Source organism: Aythya ferina, assembly GCF_964211825.1.
Source record: "Aythya ferina genome assembly, chromosome: 13".
In the NCBI taxonomy this organism is placed as follows: domain Eukaryota; kingdom Metazoa; phylum Chordata; class Aves; order Anseriformes; family Anatidae; genus Aythya; species Aythya ferina.
The window spans coordinates 2,362,542-2,383,630 of record NC_140311.1 but is presented as its reverse complement, the minus strand read 5'-3'; the positions used below and the strand labels follow the sequence as shown (position 1 = coordinate 2,383,630).

General features: G+C 40.2%; 1 protein-coding gene across 2 annotated transcripts in view; it reads left to right on the top strand.

Annotated features, from left to right (window-relative positions):
* Positions 1-257: 257 nt before the first annotated feature.
* The window catches only part of RPS6KA6 (ribosomal protein S6 kinase A6), a 42,308-nt gene continuing 21,476 nt past the window's right edge, over positions 258-21,089 (top strand). Inside the window, exons 1-7 of one of the 2 annotated variants that reach the window (XM_084534669.1) lie at positions 258-616; positions 8,659-8,718; positions 12,186-12,302; positions 15,804-15,885; positions 16,555-16,635; positions 17,992-18,071; positions 20,813-20,919. In XM_084534669.1, coding sequence (XP_084390795.1) covers positions 536-616; positions 8,659-8,718; positions 12,186-12,302; positions 15,804-15,885; positions 16,555-16,635; positions 17,992-18,071; positions 20,813-20,919 — 608 coding nt within the window. In that variant the 5' untranslated portion in view covers positions 258-535. Of the gene's footprint in view, positions 617-980; positions 1,740-8,658; positions 8,719-12,185; positions 12,303-15,803; positions 15,886-16,554; positions 16,636-17,991; positions 18,072-20,812; positions 20,920-21,089 lie in introns of those variants that run through there. The other variant, XM_084534670.1, reaches the window with a different exon arrangement.

The following is a 21,089-nucleotide window of genomic DNA, read 5'->3' as shown; positions in this document are numbered from 1 at the left end:
ATTAATTTATTGATTATCCCTTAAACACCCTCCTGCCGCTCTCCCAGGACTTCAACCTTCCTCCCCCAGCCTCACACAGCCCCCAACGTACTGCCCACGGCGCCCTGCAGAGGAGCACCCCCCCTCTCCGGTCACCTCCCCTCCCTCCTCTCCTCTCCCCTCCCCGTGTCAGGGATTCTCCGTCCCGCCCTGACGTCACCCCCGTGCGGCGCAGGCCCTGCCCCCGGCGGCCGCCATGTTGGGGGGTGTGCGCGGGGGAGCGCAGCGCGGAGCCGCCCCCGCCGGCCGGCAGCAGCCGCAGCCGTGAGCCCGAGCCCGAGCCCCGCCGCGCTGCGTGGGCGGCGGCAGGGGGCTCCGCCGCCTCCCGGCCCCCGCGGAATGCGCAGCGGCACCGCCACCACCACCACCACCACCATTACCACTACCACCACCACCACCAGCAGCAGCCCCAGCAGCAGCAGCAGCCGGTGGCGGCGGCGGCGGCTCCCCCGGTAGGGAGCAGAGCGGCGGCGGCGGCGCGGCGCGGAGCCGGGCCATGGTGCCGTTCGCTCCGCTGGAGGACGCGGAGGAGCCGGAGCCCCGCCACAAAATGGAGCTGTACGTGAGCGGCGGCGAGGTCAGTGCGGGGCGGGGCGGCGCCGCGGGGGCTCCCCCGTTACAAGGGCACCTGCCCGCCGGACACCGGGAGCCGCCTGCCCACGGAGGGTGCCTCCCGGGGAGCCCCCTCCTCGCTCCCCGGTCCCCTCGGGTAGGGCAGGGCAGAGCAGGGCAGGCGGCCGCGCCCCCCGCGCCGGGGCAGAGCCCGGCCCCGTGGCTTCCTCCGGCGCCCGCGGCCGACGCCACTTCCTCGCGGCCCCGGCGGCGGGGGCGAAGCTGGGGGTGGGTGGGGGGGTGCTCGCAGCACGGTGCCTGGGGAGGGGGGGGGAGTGTTGGGGCTGCGTGGTCTCGGGGTGAAAATGCGGCCCCCGAGCTCTTGAGCCGCCCCGGCAAAGTTGCGGGAACTTGTGCGAAATCGCCTCCGTGCCGCCGGGAGCTCGGGCAGGCGGCAGGCACCGGGAGCCGGTTCCTCGCTGCACGCCCCGGGGGGCACCGGGGTGAAGGCTCCGGGGCACCGCTCGGTGCCTGCCTCTGCCCCCAAGGCGGTGCCGAGCAGGCGGCTGCTGGTGCTGGGGTGCCGGGTTGTAGCTCCGCAGGAGCACCGAAACTTTTCCCCGGCTGAATCGCAAGCCGGTGCCGGTAGGTGTGACAAAAAGGGGAGGCTGCACCTCGGTGCGTTTAGACGCGCAGGAGATGTTATCGAAATAAAGCTGCTGGGAACTGGTCGGACTCGCTTGCTGGGATGCGGTGGGGTTCGCTTATCGGGAGCGGAGAAGGCTGCAGCAGATTCGTCTCCGTGTACAAAGTGCGCCCAGTTGGCCTACCTGCACGTTTGGGGATGGATGAAATAATCGCCAGCGAAGGATCTTGGTGAAGTTTACTCCTGATAACGTCAATACATACACGTAAAGGAAACATACAGTAGTTCGCAATAGGAATAAATCCATGGGATTTCAAACTCTGTATTTATTTTTATTCTCTGCTGCTGGGTCTACAGAGTGCCACATCCAAGCCCTGTAATTACTGGACATGTATTTCTACACCGTGCCTGCTACACTTTAAGTATCTTAATGGTCTAATACTTAACGCAGTTCATGTACCTTAATAATAGAGAAATCCTAATTACGTTAGTGAAGCTAAAGGTAAGGATTAAAAAGTCAGCAGAAGTATTAAAGCCTATTTGTTGCTATTATGGTTTGTAAAAATAGCACGCTGTACTTAAGGTATGAGGCTTACTGAATGTCTGAGAATGTTCTTGACACCACTGAGCTATTCTTGAAGAGTATTGCGATATGGTAGGGTTTAAAACACACACACAGTTAAAGTGTTGCAGTTGAAATGTAAAACTTTGTGGTTGCTGCCCAGCTCACGGTATTTTTTGGCTGGGCAAACACCCCTCTGCAAATGGCTCGTGCTACTTTCAGCGTCTTGTGTTCATGCTGCTCCCGTGTACGGTCTCTGCCATAAATACTGTATTGACAGCAGGATTGGCAGGAGGACCTGTGATAGCTCCAGCACCGCAGAGCTCAGACAGGTGGTTCTGCTGACTGTGGTGACGTCCGAGTTATCTTCAACGCCTCCGTGGGTGTTTGTGAAGAGCTGGGAGCTTGGCAATGCGTTCCTGTAGGAGCCTGGCTTCGCAGTCCTGCTCACCCAGCCAAGGTGGTGTGGGGCAATGGATGGATGTCCAGAACAGCCCTGTTAGCAACAGTTGCTCTTCAAATTGTGCTTTCCTCAAGCCCCTACAGGAATTGCTTACCTAATGGTGTCTGCATAAACCTGTTTCAGTTGTGCTCTGATTAAAATGAGACATCACATTTGTTATGTCCTTGTTACATTTGGTTAGCAGCCTTTAAAACTTCATTTATACCAAAAACAGTTCCTTCAGGTTGCCTGTGAAGTTCCGAAATTGTGTTAGCAAATACTATTGTCGTAATACTTCATCTAAGTGGAGTTAGGAGAGATGTAGTATTCATCGGGAATTTTACATTCAGTTGGTTTAGGGGATCTAGGGGGGTGGTTTAGTTTAGATTCTTCACTTAACATTTATAGAATGAATTATTGCTTATAATACTTAATGTAATCCTGTGTTTACGATCTGATAGGTCTAGGTGACCTTGCGCTTGCAGGAACTATGGTCGACTAAGAGATGGTCTTCTGTTTTAAAGACTAAATTATTTGCACTTACTAGAGCTCTTGTCCATTAGTTGTACCACAGGAGGAAAAATTGGCGAAACAATTCTCTCTGAGGAATCTGCTTGTTGGCTAAATTTAGAATTACATTATTAGAAATAAGTGCATTTCCAGTGAAGTAGCACTTGTGTCGACTTGATGAACTAAAGCAGTTGGCAAAGGAAGAATGCAATCTTGAAGGTAGGAAACAAACTTTCATGCTTGAAGGCATAAAAACAACATGAACTTCTGGAGGAAGTTTAGAATTGAATTATTTTGTGCTTTTTCATGTTGGGCTGCTTTTGAAGGGCTGAGGATTTGATTTTGAACTGTGCGCCACGAAGTTTTTTTGTCTATTCTAGTGTTCCTATGACAGTGTCACTTCTGAAACAGTTCTGTGGCTATGGGAATTCCTTAAGCATACGTACAAGGTTTAGTGTCATGCAGTTTAAGCTTCAGATATCAGTGAACTTCTTTCCTTTGAAATACAGGATTAAAAAGTAGTTTCATTGTCAAAAATAGATACAATAGAGGTATTGATTATAAACAAATGTAGCAGATCAGTAAAATGACTGCAATCTACAAAGAAACAGAATACTTGTGAACACTTTATTCGCCAAGCTAACAAAATGCCAAAATACTCAGAAATGGGCAGAATACAGGACTTTTGGGGTTTTCTGCTCACTTAATAGAAGTGATATTGCATGCGTTTCAAGTAAGAACTGCACTTGCCTTAGCAAGTGTATGCTGTTCACAATATTAATAGTGTGAATTGCATAAATGCAACTTCATACTCATTTATTTGTTAAATAAGTACTTCAGAAACTGATTGCTTAACTGGCTGTAAGTGACACGGAGGATAAGGCTGGAACAGCAAAGTGACTGGAAATGGAAGTATTCAGCTAGAAAGCTGAGCTGTGTTGAAAGTTGCAGCCTTCAAAAAGACGTGCTCCTAAGTGGAGCGTTGCTGTTGTTGTACATAGTCTGTCCATACCAATTTAAGTAAATATATCTTTGATTTGGGCCCATCCTTTCAAGCATGTTATGATCCTGGTCCGTCAAAGGCCACTGAATTTTGTCAGTGTTAGGAGTTGCATAACTCCTTTGTGAGTAATTACTGGCAGTGACGTGGATGACTCAGCTACCTAGTTCTGTGCATCTCTGAAAATTTCCACAATTAGGCAGTGCTATGCCAAGAAAAAAACAAGTACTAGTTGCACAGAACTTGCGAATTGAGGGCCCTCTTCCATTGCAGCCATGTTCACTTTTCATAAAGACAAGAACAAGGTGCCTTAAAAAGGGGGATGAGATGGGGGAGTAAGCACATTAATTCTCTTAGATGGAAAAAAAATGGATGTCTTTATGCACTGGAAGGTGCTGCAATAGGGTAAGTGTTTTGATATATCATTTTTGAAGATAGTTGTGGAGTTCTGAGTCTCTGGAAGAGCCAGGGCTCTGCTGAGGCAGCTCATCTCGCTGCTTTGGAGAAACTGCCCAGTGACTCTAGAAGAAGTGTGTCGTTTCTTACCTCCTGATGTACAGAAGTTCAATGTGTGTGTGGATGTAGTTCTTTATTACGTTAGGAATAAGATGAAGTACGTTGTTTTCATCAGTTTTCAGCCTTATCTGTCACAAAAGAGGACTCTGAGGCTGCTTTACGCGCGTTCATTGTGGAGCTTCATGCCTCTCCCTGGCAGGCAGCACCTTCGGTCCTCGCAGATCCTGGTGTTCACGGCCACATTTGTGGCTTGTCTGTAACCAATGGGAGATGTGTAGCTCTCCATCTGATAATGGAAAGGATCAAAATGTTTGCTTAATCGCTAATTAAGTGCTACTGAAGGTCTGTTAGCCTGTTTGAGTGTATATTGTCTTTGCCACAGGAAAACAAGTTCGTAACTTTCCCTAGAAATTGATGAGGGCCTTAGGAACTCTTCTAAAGGTGGATGTCTCTATCTCCCTCTCCTATCTGATCCATTTAAAGTAGGTGTGAGGGAATTTCCTGGCCTGGTCTCATGAGAGGAGCTGAGCCCAGCAGTGGGGTCTGAGCAGCGAGGGGCTGGGCAGGAGGCCCTGGGGTGCCCGGGCCCTGTGCACCTGTGGGGCCTGGAGCTGACAACAAGACTTTTAGACATTGTTTTAAAATCAAATCTCTGCCTGTTGAGGTGTGCACAGAAAACCAAAGTTTCTTAGTCCAGTCTCAGGAAACACAATTCAGTAGGCCAATGTGTGGTTAATTAAATTAATGATGCAAACTGTCTGCAGATGTGATTCAAAATAAAAGAGGAACAAACATGGGCACCTTAACACGTTTTTTTCCCCCAAAAGTTGTTTTTTCAAAGCCTTTGGAATAAGGGGCTCCTAACGTAAGCTCATGCTCTTAACATTTTGAAATAGGTTTTTGAAGAAATACTTCTGTAAATAGGAAGCAAACTGGTTTGTCTTGTGCTCGCTTGGGAGAACTGAGAGGGGTTGGTCTGGCTGTAGCTGCGGTATCAGCAAATCAGGGCAGTGAGGGAGAAACCTGGGAGGTGCAGACACTGCTGTTGATCCATACATAAAGCTGAACCTGTCTGAAGCCAGGCTAGGTTATACATGATGAGTAACACATTCTTACTTCTGTTAATAAAATTCCTGGGTCTGCTTTCTTCCTCCTTTTTACCTCTGTTTGAATGCTGAAATGAAGATGTTTAAAAACAGGACAGAGCGAACCCACTTGACTTTCTCTACTGTTTTTCCTTGTAGTGAGGCACATTTACTGACCATTTGTCTGGTTTTTTTTTTTGTTTGTTTGTTTTTGTCAAACATATAGACCATCAAACTGTAATGCATTTACCCTGTAAACAGTTAAAACATCATCAATATGTGAAGAAATACCTATATTTAGATGGTTCTAATCTCTGGTCATTCTGGGATTCCTCTGCTCTGCTGTAATTATCTGAGGAAAAGCATGTGCAATAGTAGTTAAGCCTTTTACTAGCCCACAGAAGCTGTTTAGATATTCTCCCAAGGTAGTATGGTATAGGCCCAGCTAGTCATGGGACCCATTGCAGCTATTTAAATTAGAAGGCAGATTGCACCGTGTTACCTCAGAGAGAGCTTGCCATTGCAGGAGTGGGACTTTTAGCCTGCACCTCTGGAAAAGTAAGTTTCTTACACTCCAGGTTGTCTGATCTCAACTTTGTTCTCATCTTTTTTTATGCATTGTTTTCTGTTAACTTTTATACCGATCAACAGTGTGGAATATTCACTTGAATTCTGAAAATTATTTGGAAAGCATAGATGCTGTTTGCCTCAATGTCTGAGTTTAGTTTGTGTCGTAATGAAAGTTAATATTGAAAATGTTCAGTTAATTATAAAAGTTTAGTGCAGAAGTGCAGAACAGCAGAATGATTCCAGGATGAAAGTCTCCTTCAGAATAATGGTACTTGTTTCCTTTCACCTGTTAGATATAGGCAGGTGTTCTCTAATTCTCAGTAATAAATTCACTTTCTGGATTCGTGAATATTCACTAAGTAATGACTTAGAAATTTAAGCAGTTCTGTTCTTTATATGTTTGTGTATAAATATTCATAATTAAATCACTAAAGGAGGTCCTAGTTGGCTGCAGAAACAGAAATTTGTACTTTTTCCCGTAAAGCTGGTAATTGAGGGTGTTGGGTTTTTTTTATTTGATAGTATAGGGGAGAGAGTGGAAACTTTTAGTTAGTGAAACTTGGCCAATATAAGTAACTGGGCAGAAGAGTAGTGATTTGCTTTTTGTCATTGATTTTTTTTTAACTGAATAGTTAACATTTTTATATTTTTATTTTTTAAAATTGCTAGCCTTTGGGTTGTGATCTGACAGGTGTGTTACTTTTTTAAACAGACTTGCTGACCAGGGTTTGCAAACAAATAAGCCAGAAGTGTAACTGTCTGTGTCTGTCAGGCAATAAAAGTAGATTTACGTGCTTGAACATAAAATTCTTTGGACTAAAAACTGGCAGACATCCCAGTTTTTGTAATTGTAGAGAGACTGGACAGGAAAAAAACAAGCAACAATGGGGGGGAAAGTGTATGATAGGAAATTGTTAATTAAGATGACATTTGATTACCTGCCATAAATATCCCATAACTTAGTATATTTGATTTGCCAGAAAGCTGAAAGTATGCTTACATGGCGTGCTCAGAAACTGCAGAAATCAGATAGCACACTGATTTTTTTGTTCAAAAACTGATTTAAGCCATGATAGCGTTCTTTATCTGATTGTCTGGAGTTGAGCTGGTTTTGGTGTATCTGCAGTTCTTTTGGCTAGTGATGTTGGCTCCAGAGTTTAAATTCAAATACCTAATCTTTGAAAATGTTGACAGCATTTAAAGAAAGAAAAGGCTAAATGTACAATAAATTAATTTCAAGTTTAAGTCCACGAGTGGAGAATTGTATCTTATTTCTGAACACCTAGAGGGGAAACCCTTTTCTTTACTAGTTTTTGGACAGCTTTGGCGGGCTTCACATTGGCTCAGGCTTGAACGCAATCTTACAAAGTTGTGAAAAGAGATCAGGTGGAGGAGGCTGGAGTTCATATCTGGTGTGAATTTTGGCATTGTACCTTGATGTATTCAATTAATTTGTACAATACTAAGTATAGTGGGCATCCCTCCCCACTTATCTAACTTGGAAAAAAAAATATGCAGAAAAGGAAATAAGTTGTGCAGCAAAAGTAGTACATTGGCTTCGGTAGTGCATGTGAGGTTTCTGAATCCAGGGTAATAGGTTAGTGAATTTTGGCCTTGAGGGATTAAGGTGGCAGTGCATGATGTGTGTGCATGACAAGGAAGTGCTAAATATGCCAGCTCTTGTTTAGATGGATGGGTCTTCTGTTACGTGCTCATGCAGACTTGCAGTTAATGCGAACAGTGTGTGTGCTGACTGTGGTTAAAATAAATAGAAAGTGAGAGAAGAGCGAAAGTAACTGAAGCCTCATACTAGTTCCTCCGGTTACTTTCGTCAGTGATGAGAATGTAGTCCAAAAATAAGCGCTAGCATCTTGATACAGGAGTTGGAGAGCTATGTTAGGAAAATCATTCGTTTAGGACTCAGCTCTTAAATGGTGTACTTGAAATCAAGAGTCCTTCTAGAAGAAGCAGTGCAAGTGGTTGAGGGTTTGCTTAGATGACGCAACCACGATGGCATAAACCTGTCCCTGCAGCCCTACTAGTTTGTCTGGTTTTCCCTCCTTAAATAGGGGCATGGTCTGTAAGGCATTTCGAAAGTCTTTGTAATCCTGTGTTTTACCGATTCATGTACCGGTAACCGTACCGTATTTCGGTGTCTTAAGCACGTATTTTAGGTAAATAGGGAAGTACAAGGAAAGAAAGTCGTTACCCAGTCTGAGAACTTGCTTGCTTTAGCTTCTGTTTTCAGGGAAAATGTAGTTGTGAGTTTCCGTATCTTATTTAGTGTGTTCTTGTGTGGGATCCGTGCCACGTGAAGGTAGTGATGCTGAGCAATTAACGTATAAACAAATTAGCAATTATCACTAGCAAAATCCGTAATTGCCTTCACCCATTTTATCAGGTATTTCCAGTTTATAATTAATGTTTTGCATGTTGGGACAAAGCATGCCCTTTCTGATTCTTTTTTTTTTTTATCTGTTAAACAGCATTGAATCATTTGTTATTTAAGGAGAGATTGAACTTCATCTATAAATCCAACTCTTCTCTTACTGTGACTATGGGGTTGATATCTTCTTTATACTGTTGGATGAAGTGGGGTGTGTTGTGGCATTCCCATGTAAGAGTGTGCTATTTATTTGCTCCAATGTAAATTGGTTGAATTATGAACTCTGCTTTTTCAAAATTATTTGGTCTTAATGTTTTGTCTAATGCGTTTTCCATCTTTCCCCTCTTCAGCTAAATGGCCTTAAAATGGCAGATGAGCCTATGGAAGAAGGAGAACCATATTCCTACCATGTAAGTCTCTGATAAACGTTCACTTCAGACACTCATTAGCCTTACTTCCTTATGAAGGGAAAAAAAAAAAGGCATTGCCTGCTATTTAAGTTTCGAACCTGTCACTTTATTTGACCAGATCTGAAGAGGCTCTGTCTCAAAGATGCCTTTGAAAAATGGCCCCTGGATAGGGGCCTGAAGTGGCTTGTTTGGGAAAGTTTGCAGCATGAGGCAGTGCTTTAAGGAGAACAGATTCTCTGTGCTGGAGAGAGCATTTACAGATCTCTCTAGCTCAGGTCAACCTCAAACCTCTTATATTTTGTGTGCTTAATGTTTCTCTTTCTACAAAAGCGGAGGTGATAGCATATTTCTTGTCATATAGTTGCTTACATTCATCTAGAAGATACTTAATACTTGTCCAGTGCCTTGGTAACTTGCATTTTTAGGAAATTCTGAAGATCGGTGTTCTGTTTGCTGGCTAAATCTTGCAATAAACTAAAGGCTAACTTTGTGGTGAAATGCCTGACTTTGGTAAAAACTGGCTATCATTCTTCAGCGCACACCTCTGTATTTTTCAACAGTATCGTGGAAGAGGGTATTGAGTAGATCTTACTGCTTTGTATTGAAATAATAACTTTTGATTAAGTGATTTAGAGACTAAACTCTTGTGAGTTTATGTGATGTGATAGTTGTCTGTTTCCTGGTTTGGAGTAAGTAAATAAACCTTCAGCCTGGTCATCCTCTTCCAGGTAGCAAGGAAAGATGAGCAATGGGTTGTGCCTCAGTCTTTCACTGTACTCGAACCAGAAGGATGTTGCAGAGCTTGTTTGTTGGGTGCTTGGAGCAACATACCACTCAAGCTGTAACTAAGTTAGATGGCAAAAAGCCATAACTGATTGTGGCGTTTCTTTCAGTGCTTTGCCTTCTGTTTAACCTGCTGGGAAGAGTTACCTCATTTGCAAGGTGGATTACTGAGAGCTGGTACCTGAACCCTGCAGTAGATTTGCTGCTCAAAAGCAGAACGTAAAATCAGATAACCAAATTTGCAGTTCATGGAGGCCAAACTAGAAAGGAAAATGAAACTGGCTTACATATCCGTGCAACTTTTTACCCGCTCATTCATTGCTGATGATGCAGAGATCTTTTTATACTTCAGCCATACCAATTTCTAGGGCTTTAATGATAGTTAAGTAGCTGAAATTATATAGACATCTTTTGTAAAGGCGAAGCTACTTATAAAATTAACTCATTTAATGCATCTGAAGTTATTCTTTATTTGCATGGAAAACATTTTTCTCCTCAGTCACATTTAGAAATACTGTCTCCGCAGCAACCAAATGTGATGTCACAGGCTAATGACTCAAGGTGGGTGATAAATAGAAGAGCAGATGAACTCTTAAACATCTTTTCTCATGCAAAGGTTCATGGTGTTAAGCAACACAAATTAAGATGTTGAGGTAAAAATGCTTCTAAATAGAGCATTTACATACTTCATAGAAAGAATGAGCAGTTAAGATTCTTCTTCCTCATGGCATATAAGGAGAGGAACTGCTGCTTTCTGTCATCAGATGACTTGAAATGCTGGTCTTCTTACCTGCCTTAAATTCCAAGCATGGGAAGCATGTGTTACAAAAAAAAAAAAGTGCACCTTTCATGTAAATACATATATACAGAGTCAGCAAGACGGATGGATGAAATGAAGTTGGGATGCATATATGCTGTATCATTAGTGTATGTCAACTGATTTTGTGAAGAAAGAGGGGAAGTAAGTAGCCTATAGCGTGAATTGAAGAATTAACTTTGTTATCCAGCAGTGACTTGTGTTAATACCTACCTTTTGCATGGGAAGCAGGCAGAACAAACAGCCCTTTTCCAGAATATGAAATAGGAGATGTAGGGGAGACTCATAGTAACAGCTGCACTACAGTCTGTAAATATATGGAGATGTTGGAGCTCCTTCCATTGCTGGATGAACAAAAGGCAATCAATGCATAGACAGTTAATGCAGTGTGATGGTTGCCTGTTATTTTTTCATTAGTGTAGTAAGTACATCCACATCTGGATGATTGGATTTCTTCCTGATCTTCTGTGTAATGTGACCTAGAGAATTGCATTTAGAAGTGTGTCTATCAAGTCTGATAAAGCTGACTGTAAACTTCTATGCTGGCTCTTAGGCTGCGAGACTTTGTATAGTCACCCTGACCATGACTGTAGTAAGATGTTTTCTGTTAAACCTAACCATTTCATCAAGTGATCTGTCTGATGTCTTTATCTGTCAGACTCCTTGTTGAAGGAGAGGAATGCACTGCAGGATTTTGTTTTTATTTTTCCTGGTCTGTCTTCACTAAGAAAAGTTTGAGGTGAAGAACTGACAAGAAGATAGGAGAACAGTTAATAATTTGGATACCCTAAAGACCACAAAGTACTGCAAATTGGGTGGGATTTTCTGTTGTCATTGGGTTTTATTTGCTGAGCACAAGAAATTCATTGGTGTTCTTGACAGGGCGAAGGGGTACGGTTCCTCTGCTATGGGCAAGCTCAGGTTGCTGTTGCAGGCCTTAGCACGCAGTTCATAGTTTCAAGAGTGCTTATTTTGACACCTTGGTTGTTTTGCCTCACAGAAGTTTCTCTTACACCATAAGTTTTATAGGCATGCAATACGTAATCTGATGTGTTTTCATCATGAATGGTTGTTTTTTCACAATTTAGCTGTTGTGCCCTACTTTGCTAATCATAGAATCATTAAGGTTGGAAACGACCTCCAAGATCATCTGTTCTAACTGTCCCCAACAAACGATTAGACCAACAGGAAAAAGGCAACTGGATCTCTCCATGCCTCAGAATTGCCCTCAGCTTTCTGAAGGAGGACTCCACACAGGAGAGTTTCCCTGAGCCTTGCACCTCAGAGCTGCATTTCTTCTGTTGGATGAAAGAATTCTCAGAGTGATTAGGATGACTCATGTATTATTTATGCTCTTCAAACAACGCATGTTCCTTTAGCGACAGTAGTGGATGACCATATTTATTATTTGCTGCTGTGAAAAGCAGTAATTATCTAAAATGATGAAATTCAATTTAGCTTTCATTAAGGCTATTTCAGGAAAGGGAAAGATGAGAAGAGCAATCACTGGGAAAACTAAAGGCAACTAAACCAAAGGTAAAGCATAGAAGGATCACCTCAGACTTGGTTTAAAAATCTGTATATTAATTCCTTTCATGTAAGAAAATTCATGTTTGTTTCAGTTGTAATATTCATGACTAAAGAAAATAAGCATTATTCAATTGGGTGAGAATTTGACTTCAGCTTAGAGTTTGAAAACATGCATTTGTTTCAGAAAGTATGGATGGGAAACTTTCCATTTGAATAGCTTTCTTTTAGGCCTCATTAAAACTTAATTTTTTTAAAAAGGCATTTATATGCAAATCTAATAAGAGTTGATTAATTCTGGACTGTTCACTGTTGTATTTTGTTTGCTTTGAAATAATAGGATGAAGGAAGTGTGAAAGAAATTCCCATTACCCATCATGTGAAAGAAGGATGCGAGAAAGCAGATCCAGCACAGTTTGAACTACTTAAGGTTCTTGGTCAGGGATCGTTTGGAAAGGTAAGACAGCACATCTTGTTTTCATCCAAGGGCCGCTTTCAACCTGCTTTGTCTTACTGATGTTAACACTAATAGGAATACATGTTAATGTTTTACTTCCATTGTAATACTACCAGGACATTTCAGAAATCACGTTAGGTATAAAGCCAATAATTCAGAGTACAAATAGATGTGCTTATGTGTACTGCCCTGTTTTGGAGGAAGTTACCCTATTTTACTGTTTATTTTTTATTTGTATTTATTTACTTTGCTATAACAGCCTTTCTGGCTTTACCTTTTTAGGAGGAATTGACAGTTACTGGAAAAGCAACATCTTTTTCTAGACCTATCCAGGCATTCAGCCTGGGAAGGGTTAGCTCAAGTATGTTTTTGGGGCAAGAAAGTGCCATAGCTGAGTCACTAGGAACATTTGAGAAGATATTGACAGATGCAACCTTTTTCCAGTCTTGCGCTGGTGCAAAGAGAACACTATTTATAGCAGGACTCCAAATCGTATCAGACCCAGATAGGCAACAGCATCAGTCTCTAGGCAGGAGGGTGAGTCTGTAGCAGCTCTGCAGGAGGTCTGCCATGGAAAGTTCCCCCTTGCTTTGAGCAGGGAGGCATGTTTGTAGTTCATCCCAACTGGTATCTGCAGCTTTGTGGAAACAATGGCACCAACAGCAAAGGATTTTACCGCTTGGGTTGTAGAATTAAGTGTGGTTTTTATGCAACAGCTCTGGCATGTTCTGTTTGTTCAGTGCCATGGCTATTTGAAATATAATCGTGGTGTCTTCAGCTGCCTTAAGACTCTTTTGTGCAGTGTCTGGTGAGGAAGTGGAATGAATTTCTCTGTTCAGTACTTGTGCGTCCTCTGCTGTTTAGGTTGATGCTTGGGGGTGCCAGTGGTGTAATAAATACTGGTAGACATTAACAGAGGAGATGATGGTTCATCTTTTAATGATGCTACTTGATCAGGTGTGAATGTTTGATTCTTCCACAGCCCCTGCCTCCCCGCTTTCCCAAATGTGAAAGCTTTATTGATGGAGATACAGAGTTATGATTGTGGTAATTTAGAACTTGAGCTGAAGTAACAATAAAGTAAATAGCCTCGGAAATGTTTAATTTTTATTTTGCTGTATTTGTCAGGTGATCTACAGTTCCAGACACTAAGTGAAAAATTATTTAAATAGGTTATAGAAGAACTGTGGCAACGTTGCGGTAATTTTTTGTAATGTGCCCCTTGCAGTCACATTGCAGAAATGAAATTAAAAATGTTTCAGGCACTAATTTGAAACACATTTATTAAAACAGTAATCCTAGTGTATATGTAGACAACTTATTTTTTTAAATTAGTCTTTTAAACGAGATTTTTGCAACACTTGTACCTTTTTTCTTTGCAATCGCCTATACATATTTTTCCAATTTCCTGTTCTTTTGCTGTTTTTTTTTTTTCTTTTCCTGTTTTGTGGCAGGAACAAACCTCTGTATAGAGTTGAATGAGAAGGGGAAAATAATTTAGACATTAGTTTGAGAAACTTTTCCTTATCTGGTGAAGTTGGCTGCCAACTCCCTGTGTGCTGCTTCTCTATAGAGACTTCAAATGCTCCATGCATTTATTCCTCAAACTTTGTCTCACCCTGTCTTGGGGTTCAGCGCACCTGGTATGGACATCTTCACCCTGCCTCAGTTTGTTTCTCACTTTACAGTGCTCAGGCTTCTGGTAGCCATAGGAGCACTGTTGCTCAGAATCCCACCAGCTTGGCAAGACGTCTGTTGCAGAGCTTGTAAAGCCTGGCAGAACTTGGTTCAAGAACCAGCTTTAAGAACCAGATGGTAACTGTTACATCTCTGAACAGGGATGGTTTTATCTAATGTTTGCTGCTTGCTGTTCAAAAGAGAAAACAAACAATGAAGATCAGTAGCTGTTGCCTTCATGAGCCTTGTTTTCTCTCTCCAGTTCTGTACCTCCCAGGCCTTTTCCTTTGGGTTTAGCAAACACAAGGCTTGTTTCCTCTGGCCCAGTATAGTACTGCTGCATCTGTGCAGGGTTTAACACTACTTCACAGAAATAAAGGGTTAAACCTTATGTCTGCTGTTGAGCTTTTCAGTTCAGCCTTTGCTAATGGTCTAAGGCTTCAGCACCCAGTCTGTTGAAGCTGCTCCTTGCTGAGGTGAGTCACTTTGTGGAGCAGGTGTCTGTCTGAATTCATGCTTTACAGCTGAACAACCAACCACTGCATCTCCACAAGGTGTTGAGTTGTGGAGAATTTGGCTGCAAATTTAAGTAGATGGTGCTAAAGGAGTTTTCACCATGGCGGTTGTTTAGGTCCTTAGTAGTTTGTTTTTGTAGCTGATACATGCATTTATTCAGCATTAAAACATTAGTACGTGCTTATTAAGGCTTTATTTGTATAATAGATTGTGAGTATATTAACCTACAGATGTCTTCTCATTTGCTCATGTTTGAATTACTGCCTTCGCTATTTGAGCAACAACATCACATAACAGGGGAGCGATGCAATAGGTCAGCCGCTGGTCACAGCTTTAACAATAAAAGCCTGTTAACCAGGAAACACCACGACTTCTGATCAGAGCTTACAACAAAAGCCACCCCTCTCCCAGCCCCATCATTGGCAGAGTATGAATTTCTGATTCTAGAATGAAAAAGCTTACTAGTTCACTTTTTTAATTAGTTCTAGATATTTAATCACGTCTAAAGAAGTATGTGTAAATATACCTAATATTAAGGCAAGTGTGAGTACAAGGAAGACCAGAGGCAATTTCAGGTAGCTCTTGAATGTAAAAACTGTATTTAAAACAAAACCCTCATAAAAAAAAAAAAAAAAAGTTGTTCTTATAACAGCCATTATTAGAAACAGAAGCACATACTAAACAATTCTATGCACTGAAAGACCTAGTAGTTAGAATATTAATCAATGGAGATATGTGTATTCATGCTGCATCATTCTATTTAAGCGTTTCTTAATGTCAAGTTACCACCTATCTCTAAAACTCTGGAAAGGAAAGAGCAGAAAAACCTGTTGGAGTTGCTGTTCCAGAGGGAAGGTGTACTTTCATCACAAATGGTGGTGTTCCATAGCTTTCGTCTTGCCACCCTTACAGAATTCATTAGTATAGCCTCTTATATATTTGAGAGTTAGGTCTTAAACCTCAAAAATCTCTTAGCGTAAGAGGTGGCAGACCAGGCAGTCCTGCTATTGTCGTTCTTCAAGAAAGTAAAGCAAAACCCACATGGTATAAGAGCACTCTACATGTATTTGATGAATACTTAAGGTGTTGGCTATAGGAAAGAATGTATACTCTATCTGGCTACTTAAGGGAATGTGGTAGTGTATATACCTTTGATCTGATTAAGGGAATTCTGTCCTTTTTTAGAAAGATGCATATGCTTAGGAAAGAATACCTAAAGGTGTCTGAAACTAGTGTGAAGTTTCCAAATACTTTGTGGTAGTTGTTTATTTTTAGCAGTAATTTTAAAGGTGGCGTTTTTCTTACTAGGTCTTCCTCGTACGGAAAATAATTGGTCCTGATGCTGGGCAACTTTATGCAATGAAAGTATTGAAAAAAGCTTCTTTAAAAGGTATGTGTATCTTTTTATTTAAACTTCAGAAAATAGATTTTCAGTGCACCTCTCTTAAATGTTGTTGTCTAAATATTTCTTTTGAGAATAAATTTCATCTTAAAACTTTATCAGTGATTTCAAATCTGGCCAGATAGCTTTAATTATGTAGTAAAATTTACTTTTTCAGAGTTTAAAATTGCATTACTTATTTCTGCTTATTTTTGTTCTACCAGAGCAGATTAATTTAATAAACAATTTTCATTTTGCCTTTTAAGTTAGAACTCTACTGTGGCTAAAACTCAAGTCAGTCATTCTTGTTATAGGCGTGACAGAAAGCTAACTTAGTTCTGGCTTTCAGAAGATGCCTTAATGAAGGCAATTGACTCTGTACAAATGGGGAGCGTTGAGGAGGGAAAAAGTGATCTTAACAGTCAGAACGCTTATATTCAGTGAAATAGTTAATTCTAGTTAAAGAAAAAAGTTGAGGCAAGAAACAAAATACAGTTTTGCTGTCTGAAAATGTGTTTTGTGGAAGACTTACAAAATATTGTAACCTCTTCTAATTTTTACTGCTAAAAAGGTAAAAGTACTGCCTTGGACACTAAAAATTTCCCATATTCTAATTTGTTCCTTTTATATTATAATATATTTTGATACTAGTATTCTTTTTTTTTTTTTTTTCACCAGTTCGGGATAGAGTTCGTACAAAAATGGAGAGAGATATATTAGTAGAAGTAAATCATCCATTTATCGTCAAACTGCACTATGGTTGGTACTTTTTTGTTGGTACAGCTTTTCTTTGCTTGAAACATTGCTGTTCTTGATAGTGAAGTGGTGTGCTTTAAAACACAGTTTTCTTTTTAAGTATGATAAAATAAGATGGCATATAGTTAACTGGTAAGAAGGACAAGAAAACAAGACCTGCTCAATATTGCTCATGTCCCAATATATGAAACATGGGATGTTTCATACGTGAAATAATATGGTCTGGCTACATGAAAGCATATGGTCTGGCTGGAAGAATTGTTCTGCCATGATGATGCTCAATGACCTTCAGAAAGAACCTTAAGTATAAGAAATCTACCAGCATTTCTAAAGTAGCCTCTGCAGAATTGCCTGAGGAGTTTAAATGTGCATACCTCTTTCTTTTATAATTGTATTTTAGACTTGGTGTTAGGCTTCCTTGCTACTCCTTTTCATACTGATTCTCTTCATGTGGATGTAGTAGCTTGATGTGTCAGTTGTTGCCTATGGAATTTTGCCTTTAGCATGCAAACGCACATGGTGTGTAATTGCAAATCTGATATTTTTCATGCATATATACAATTTTATTCAGATGAAATTCAGATGAGGGTTTCCTTCTGATGATGGACTGTTAAGCTGTAACACGTTAAGCTGGTCACACTTTTTAAATAGCCTTTCAGCTCAATCAGTCCCCAAGCAACTGCAGCCCACCCCTGGCCAACTTCCCCCAGTTTTGTTGTTCAGCATTAGGACATGAGGTATGGGGTATCCCTTTGGCCAGTGTGGGTCAGCTGCCCTGGCTCTGTCCCCTCCCAGCTGCTTGTGCTGGCAGGCAGTATGAGAGGCTGAGAAGTCCTTGATTCAGCATTAACGCTGCTCTGCAACAATTAAAACATGGGTGTGTTATCAGCATTCTTCTCATCCTAAATCGAAAACACAGCACCATGCCAGCTACTAGAAAGAAAATTAACTATCCCAGCTGAAACCAGGACAACATATTTTTTTTTTTTTTAGATTGGGTACTTTTGAAAGTAAAGATTTCCTGGAAAATTCATAGAAGTTCTGCAGGGTCTTTTAATTTTCATTGAGTGAAAATGAAACACAGTCGCTAATGTACTTGGAGTTTCTCTGTTTGGCAAAGGAGAAATAAAAGAACAGTATTTTAATGATCTTTTGTGACTAAGATTGTCTTCTGTGAAGAAGCAAGCAAGAAATCATTCATTAAAATTAGTAACTCATGTAAATTTCGTATTGGCTGCTGAACTATGTCAGTTCTAAAACATAAATATTGCATTTCTCTAACATCTCCCTGTTGTAAAAGCATTTAGATCTGTTTTGTAGATCATCTTTGTCATGCACAACTATTGATTTTTTTTAAAGCCTTTCAGACTGAAGGGAAGCTATATTTAATATTGGATTTTCTCAGGGGAGGAGATGTATTCACACGATTATCCAAAGAGGTAAGTACCTAAAATTTTATCTCAACTCAGTATTTGGCAGATTTTCTTTGACAGTATAGGATTCTTTTTTTATAGCTATTTCCACTGTGATTCTTTAAGAAGTTTTTAAGAACTTAGTTGGGTTTTCCTTGCATATTGTAGAATAATGAACTGTAACCTTAAGTGTGTACTGGTTAGTAGCCTAAGCTTTTCTCTGTTGTCTACAAAGGCAAGTCCTTTTGTCTAAAAATGTTTTGTTGCTTGGAAACCCAACTGAAGTAAATTAAAATTCATCAAAACTAAAGCAGATGTATAGTTCTTATGCTCACAGTTAGCTTAGGTGCTCTTGGAAACCTGTATCTGTAAGAGGTTTTTGCTGCATTGCAAACTTGGATAATGCTATAATATAAATCTTAATGTTTAATCTCACAAACTGTGAATGAGCATTTTTAAGACACCCCTCTGCCATCTAATTTTAGTGTGTAACTGGAACTACAATTTTTCATTTCTGTTTTCTTGGGAGAGAATTTCAGAGGAGGGAATATGATGCAGCCTGGCCTTGTTTTTTCTTAAATTTAATATAATAAATATTTGATGGCAAATATCATGACCATCCTTAAGATTTTATTTTCTTTTTGCAAAGCTTCCATAAAGCTCTAAATTTTTAACGGCAGATTTCACAACAACTTCAGTTAGAGAGCTTTCCAGTGCTTTCACAAATGTGAATGTTTATTGCTAATGCTTAGGAAAAGATAACCCAGTTTTCTGATTTAAGAAAGAATCTAGCTGATTTGTTCAATCTAGTTTTACTTCAGGAGCAGGTAAAAGCGAAGAAAGAGTTGAAAAGGTTTTTTCTCTCATTTTTAAGAAAGCTTACCTTGGTAGAACAGTGATCATCTCTAAGAATTGAGATCAAAATTAATTAAACTTGAGTTGTAAAACCAGGGGCTAAAAACTGTTAAAAGAATGGACCGGCTTGTAAAGGGCTATTGGAACACACTAGGTAGGAATGAGGTCACTCTGCTCTCACATAGGCTGTCTGATTATAGGGGAAATTCTGGTATAACTGAACCATTCTTTTTTGCACCAACACAGCTGAGATTACTGACTGTGCAAAATCCTTAAATTAAGGGATGCAAGTCTATGTGTAATAATAATAGCTAGCTGAAAGAAGTGTGTACTTTCCTTGAGAATAAAGAATTAACAATTGTGAGATTATTCTAAAGTTTCCACATGTGTGTTGTGGTTATTTTTGGAACTTCATTTACCTTCTATGATGGCATTTAAACATTTACCATATCTATATATAGGAAAAAAATGGGCCTTTTAAATTCCTAATAGGAGGAAAAGATGCTTTCAAAAGTTCCTGGTAATACAAAGACAGTGGATAACCTGAGTGTAAATTACCCATTGTACTTCATACTTTGCATACACGAGGATTATTTAAGTTAGTAGGGTTTAGTATGAGGTTATTAAAACACTCTTGCTAGTGTTTTAGTTCTAATGTGGGTATGAGAGTTTCGGCTATGGAAATGAAATGAGTACTCATTAAAGTCTTCTGTGGTACAATTGAATGAAATTCACTTGCACTGTGTTTAATCTGACACACAGTAGCTTGTAAGTGAAATTGTTACTGCAAGGCTGTAGGTTACCATTTAGCATTTCTGTATTTTGAGATGTGCATTTCGGTTATCCCAAGGAATAGTGATGTTTTTCCCTTGTGAATGGAGATGGAAGATTGTATCAGCTTTGCCCTTACAAAATTAAGGGGAAACTTCCATGTGCTGTTTCTATCGTGTAACAGCTTTATTGTGCATTGCCTATTGATAACTGCACGGTGAAATTTGGCAATATTTCTGTTACTGGTACAACAAATTACATATTTTGTGTGCAATACCAAGTATTGATCAGTGTATTACTAAATCAGGAAGCCCAAACATGGTAGTATAAAGTTTTAAAGGGTGTTTACTGTGCAATTGAGAGGGCTCTTCTTATTCCTGGCATTTTCAACAAATAGGGAATAGTTGAGTTTTGGATGTAATTTTTGAGGCTTTACATTTGAAGATTACTAGTTTATCCAGTAATTTGTAGAACACGGCAAGAGCCAAAGTAGATAGTCTTTATAGGAAAATTAGAAGCAACCTGTTGAGTATTTAGGATGGGAAAGCATCTGTATAAAATGCTGTGTAGGTTGCTTGGTTCTTCAGTGTCTTGCTAGGGATTTTAGGCTTTTTAAAATTTCTTTTCCTAAGAAGAACAGAGTAGGTTCCTGGTTTAACCCACTGCTAATTTTCTCATCGCAGTTATTTTTACGAAGTATTTTATTTAGCATACTTCTGCTATTTTTTCTAAATATCGGTAATGTGAGGTCAGAGATGCACAATGAGTGACACAAATAGCTGTTGATATGTCAAATTTTGTGATGCAGTGGACAGCAGTTTACGTTGGATTGCAACTGAAAATGCTGGTGGTCAGTAACACCAAACACAACAATTAAATTCATTATCTTAAAAGTTAGTGCCTTCTGGTAACTGCAGATGTTCTTAAGTGTTGCAGATTGTTCTTTTACTTGATGTTTACTATCATGATAATTAGCATGTATTATTGTATCATTTCTGTTAGGTAAATTCATGAATTACCGGTTCATGGGGTACTTTTAAAACTTATTTTGAAATTAAGGCAGACAGGAGTATTTTTTTTTAGTTTGCAGTTTTAAAAACTGAAGACAAGATCAGAAGGTAAATCTATACAGTTCTTATTAGGTTATGTTTACAGAGGAAGATGTGAAATTCTACCTCGCAGAACTGGCCCTTGCTTTGGATCACCTTCACAGCTTGGGAATTGTATACAGGGACCTGAAGCCAGAAAAGTAAAGTAAAATGTATTTTACCACTATTATGTGTATTTTGCTTGTTGCTTTGCATTTTCTACTGTAGTGATGTAAAAATATTTTCAATTTTTTACATTGTTTATTTACATAATCTTATAAAAATGCATTTGTGACTAAAATGCAATAATACTGGTTTGTTAATTTAATGA